Below are 5603 nucleotides of genomic sequence, written 5' to 3'. Positions count from 1 at the left end.
CTTGTAAAATGAGTGAATCAATAAAGAAAAATTAGCTTTTCTCCAAATTTAACAATTTCTAATCAACAGAAAAATCAATACTTAAGTTTTGACATCCGAATGTTTTCTATTAATTTATATTTTAAATATTATTATTTTTCACAATTTGTCACTAATTCTTTATTAATAAAATGACCATCAAATTTATGAATTTGCCATCATTTATGAATAATAACTAATAAAATTTCTCAAAAACTATTTTCTTTTATTCTAAAAAGAAAAAAACTTTGAAAAACGGCTTTTGCAATAAGTTAAATACATATTTGCATGAAAGTCAATACACAAATGCTTATTTTAACTTATTCTTTTATACCGCTCTTAGAATTTTAAACATGCCCATTTCTACCTCTCAAATCTAAATTTGAGAGTCGTAATACGACAACCGCTGATCTCGTGTACAAAAATTATTATTTATATTTCCTTTGTAATTAATTAGCAAGATAAATTCTCATTATGCATTGTTAACAATATACAAATAAGCTAAGCCCTCCTAAATGGGCGGCCCCGCCACCAGGCACCTCAAAATTGTTGTACCATGGCCTTCCTTCTTTTACTCTATTTTCCTTTTTTTAATTTCTTCAAAGAAAAAAAATAAGGCAATCAGAAGGCTCAGCCCCCCAGAGATGAAACAAATCCTCACAAAACATGGAAAACTAAGAAACAAAAACAGAACCCCCCACCCATTACCCAATGAGAAGAGGAGGGCCTCCATTTTGATTTTCCCCTCGCAGAGTTCGCGGGTCATGCACACCTGACCCACTTTCCCTCCTCTCTCCCTTCCCCCACTAATCCACTATGGTCCCTCCCTCTTTTAAATCAACCATCGTTGACTCCAATACTCAACTATCCGCCACTGCAACCAACCACCCTCGAAACCGCCAAAAAAATCTTTCAAATTTTCAACCCCCCACAAAAATAAAATAGAATCCTGCTTCCTCCTTCTGTTACAATTTCATTAAAAAAAAAAACAAAAAACAAAAAACAAGTTAGGACTTGGAAAGAGATCCGATTCGGGTCTCGAGTACTCACTCAGTCATGCGGGCGATGGCTGTGCGGTGGGATCCGCAGAAGAAGCAATATCCGGCCCCGCCCGGCACCCTTCCAGCATGAACACGACATCCGCCATTATGGGTCGATCCATCGGGTCGGCTGCCGTGCACAACAACGCCACCTTCACTCCTAGCAAGAACTCCTCCCACTCCGATGACTCCGGGTCCAGGTCCAGCAGACCCGGTTCCAGTAGCTCCGATATCTGACCCTTCTGCAACTGCCTCTTCACCCACTTCACTATGTCCTCGTCTTGCGTGAACATCACCGGCCGCTTCCCCGTCAACAGTTCCAGCAACACTATCCCGAAACTGTAAATGTCCGATTCCTTCGTTGTTTCCCCCGTCGATGCCGCCTCCGGCGAAACGTACCCCAACGACCCCACCGCGGTCGAAGTCGAAGCCTCCGCCGGCGTAGCCACTTCGAACCGGTCAAGCCCGAAATCAGAGAGATGGGCTTCAAAATCGGCGTCGAAGAGGACATTCTGCGGCTTCACGTCGCCGTGAACCAAGTTGGCCGCGTGCAGGAAGGCAAGGCCGCGGGCGACACCAAGCGCGATCAAGTGTCGCATTGGCCAGTTGAGGACGTTTCCGTCCTGGTGGGAGGCTTCCTGGAGGAGCGTCGCAAGGTTTCCGTTGGGCATGTAATCGTAGACGAGGAGGCGAACGTCCGGCGGGCCAGCGTAATAGCCACGAAGAACCGTTAGGTTTCGGTGCTTAACTTTTCCTAGCGATTCGGCTTCTTTTCGGAACATGTTCTCGTCCAGAGATCCGTTGCGGAGGCGGCGTATGGAGAGTACCATTCCGTCGTTGAAGCAGGCCTTAAATACTAGACCGTATCTTGTTCTGCTCAGTACATTCTCTTCGTCGAATTGCCTCGTGGCTTCTATTGTTTCGGCCAGGGTGATTTTGTTGTTGAACATTACGAGCTTGGGGCCGCCATTGTCGGTGCTCCCGCGGCCTACGGAGCTCGCCCTCCCGGGGCTCGGTTTTTTCTCCCCGCCCGCCGCTGACCCTTCTTTGAGCCTCTGGCGCCATCGCAACAGGCTTATGATGTAGAAGCAGCAACACATTGCCGAAAGGAAGGCCCCGCAAGCAACCACGACAAACAACAGAGTCACCCTCTTGCTATCGCCGTCGGTCGTGCTCTGGCATTTTCTCTCCAATGGCTTCCCACATAGGTTCTGATTCATTGCGAATAGGGACGGATTCTTGAAGCGAGAGCCCAGGCTTGCTGGGATTTCACCTTGGAGGTTATTGAACGACACATTGAAGTGAACCAAGGCAGAGATGAGTGCAAATTTTGGGGAAATCCTACCCGTCAAGTTGTTCATGGAGAGATCCATAGTCGTTAGGCTCGACAAATTAGACAATGACTCGGGTATTCCCCCGGAGAGATCGTTTCCGTCCAGTAACAGAGATGTCAGGGACGAACATCTAGAGATTTTTTCTGGGATTTCGCCCGTTAAATTGTTTCTGCCCAGATCAAGCTCGTTCAAATGTGAAAGGCCGGAGAGGTCGGCAGGAATGCGGCCTGTTAAATAATTTGACCGCAGACTCAGGATTCTGAGATCAGAACAGTTGCTAACTTCCGGTGGAATGGAGCCGGAGATGAGATTGTAAGACAACGAAAGAACGGCCAAAGAACGTAGGAACCCAAATGTCGCTGGAATGTTACCGGAGAAGCCATTAGAAGTGAGGTTCAAAAAGCGCAAGCTCAGCAAGCTACTGAAACCTTCAGGAACATTGCCGGATAAAGCGTTCTCCTGCAGAGCAATAATTTGAAGATTCGGCAATCCCGAAAGCTCAAATGGCAGCTCACCAGAGAGGTTCTGTCTGCTGAGATCAAGAGTCGTTAGCCTGTACAAACTCCCCACACTGGCAGGAATGTGTCCTGAAAGACCATTTCCACTCATGTTCAGAGCCATTAGCTGAGCCATTTTTCCAATATTTTCCGGAATTTCACCGGAAAACTTGTTCTCACTGATGTCCATTGTCGTCAGATTGCTCAGCCCCATTAACTTGTCCGGCAAGCCTCCACTTAAACTATTATGCCTCAGGTTCAGTGTTTCCAGCATCAATAAATCGCCGTAACTCTCCGGAATAGAACCCGAGAATCGGTTCCCCCCAATTGATAAAATCATTAAACCATTTAACTCTCCAAAGAACGAAGGAGTTTCCCCCGAAAAGCCGTTCTCTTCGAGATCAAGCACACGCAGGAAACTGCAGTTCATGATCTCCATTGGCACTACTCCTTCTAAAGAATTATTTGCCATCCTCAGTTCCTCCAATCTAGAAAGGTTTCCAATCTCGCTCGGAACTGCGCCGGAGATGGAATTACCTGAAACATCCAGCACTGTTAAAGACGACAAATATGTTATCCATAGAGGAAAATCGCCGCGAATCTGGTTGTGTTGAAGATCCAAAACCTGCAGGGCACTGAAACAAGTCGTTGTTTTAGGCGCCACAATGTCCGCAAACGCATTAAACCCTAGCTGAACTGTTCGCAGTGACGGCGGATAAACGGACACGTTGCAGAACATGGACGAAGGCACCGAACCGGAGAGATTGTTCTCCGAGAGAGAAATTACCTCGAGCTTTGGAAGAGCTCCGATCGCCGCGGGAATCACGCCGCCCAGCGCGTTACCTTGAACGCTCAAATGCACGAGAGAAGAACAATTGGCTATCGCCGACGGCAGTGGCCCCTCCAAAAGATTGTAGTCCAGCCAGAGGTACTGAAGCCGCTGAAGCTCGCCGAACCCGGCCGGAATTGCACCCGAAAACTGGTTGTACGACAGATTAATGAGCTGGAGTTGAGACGCGTTTGCGAAACTCCTCGGGATCTCGCCTGACAACTGGTTCGACGACACGTCGAAGTACCGGAGGCTCCGGGGGAAGTTCCCGGAGATCCCGCCGGTCAGGAGGTTTCCTGCAACGTTGAGGACTAAGAGATCGGTGAGGTTGCCAAACTCCACCGGGAGTGCGCCGGAGAACGAGTTATACTGCAAGAAAACGGAGCGAAGGAGAGTACACTTGGCGAGGGAAGGAGGTATAGTTCCGTTGAAGCTATTAGAGCGGAGGCTCAGCCTACGGAGATGGTTAAGATCAGCGATTCGGTCCGTGAGTCGGCCACCGAGTTGGAGGCGAGGCAGGCGGATCTCAGTAACTCGGCCGCCGTAGCAGGCTACGCCGCGCCAGTCGCACGGCGCCGACGGTGTGGACGAATCCCAGCCACTCAATGCTCCGACCGGATCGTGGAGATTGAGTTTGAACGCCGTCAGGGCTTCTATCTCAGCCGCGGTCTCAGCGCTGCGCTGGGCGTAAGATAAGAAGGGGGCGAAGAGAACCACAAGAAATAGGAAAGAAGAGACATCCATGAACGCCAGCGAGGGTAGCATGGCAATTAAGCTGCGTTTTGTGGTCCTCCACTGTCCGTGGAGGTTAAGAGGGAACTCAGAGGGAGCGTACATTAGCAGAGACCGCCTGGGAAGAGGAGAACGACAGGGGCGTCGCCATTTGGTGCGCCGCTGTGCGCATTCCCACGGCACTATCTCACCGTCTCTTTGTTAAGAGCTGCCCTCTCCCCTAAAAAGGAGGATTTTTTACCTCTATGCAGTGGACGGTAGTTGAACAGATAACCGCCGTTGATTTAACGGGGATTTATATATTCATAGTAATAAAATTTATTTGGACGGCGAGGATGAACGAGACAGGTGTCCATGTGTATGCATACAAAAATTTCTCAGCTGAAAACCCTCCGAGGGAACACTTTCGAAAGGCCTGCAAAAGAACAGAGACAGGTGGTGGGAGAGGCTACTTTTGTGATTAGGCTCAAATGGGGGGCGAATCATTGTGCTCATTGTGCTGTGATGTGACTGTGAGGGTGACTTTAGCTTTGTCCTCCGAACCTGGGCCCTCGGCCTGGGCTTTACAAGAGATTTGATTTGAAAAGAATTGAAGAAAAAAGTGTACAAGCATCACATGGAAGAGATTAAATGGCTTTGGGCTCTGTAAATCAAATCAAAATCAAATGTCAAGTAAAAGCAACAGAGAGAAAAGAGCGCCTGTGTAGATGCTTGACTCTTCCGTCCTCATTCAATCCCAGCCTTTAAAATTTTTTCCTTAAGACAAGGTGGCTTTCCTTTGGTCAAAATGTCAAATTTTGGTAGTAGTAATCATGACGAGGAGTTTTGAATTTGGGCGAGAGATCTTGCCTTTAATCTGTAAAGGCCGGTACATGTAGGAAATGGCATAATTGGTTGTTAAGGAGGAGGGCCCCGCTTGATTTGGTTCAATCCACTTGGTAGGTGCTCCCTTGGTTCTAGGGCGAGCACAATTTTGTCAAAACCAAATTACCAAAATGAATTGAGCCCTTTCTATGCCATGGTTTGGTTAAAATATAAATCCATTCGGCTCAATTTTAATTTTAATTCATTTTTTATTTTTTATTTAAATTTGAAAATTAGTTAATTTAATTAATCAAATTAATTATATCATATATTAATAATAATTTATAAT

At 47.1% G+C, this 5603-nt stretch overlaps 1 protein-coding gene across 1 annotated transcript; it reads right to left on the bottom strand.

The window, feature by feature from the left end:
* Nucleotides 1-455: 455 nt before the first annotated feature.
* LOC131157805 (probable LRR receptor-like serine/threonine-protein kinase At4g36180) lies at nucleotides 456-4810 on the bottom strand. Its single transcript, XM_058112203.1, has one exon. It carries the CDS (start codon nucleotides 4553-4555, stop codon nucleotides 1073-1075), a length of 3483 nt encoding a protein of 1160 aa, XP_057968186.1. The 5' UTR covers nucleotides 4556-4810; the 3' UTR covers nucleotides 456-1072.
* Nucleotides 4811-5603: the final 793 nt, after the last annotated feature.

Source organism: Malania oleifera, chromosome 1, assembly GCF_029873635.1.
Source record: "Malania oleifera isolate guangnan ecotype guangnan chromosome 1, ASM2987363v1, whole genome shotgun sequence".
Lineage (NCBI taxonomy): Eukaryota > Viridiplantae > Streptophyta > Magnoliopsida > Santalales > Ximeniaceae > Malania > Malania oleifera.
This window is presented reverse-complemented; position numbering and strand designations above follow the sequence as displayed.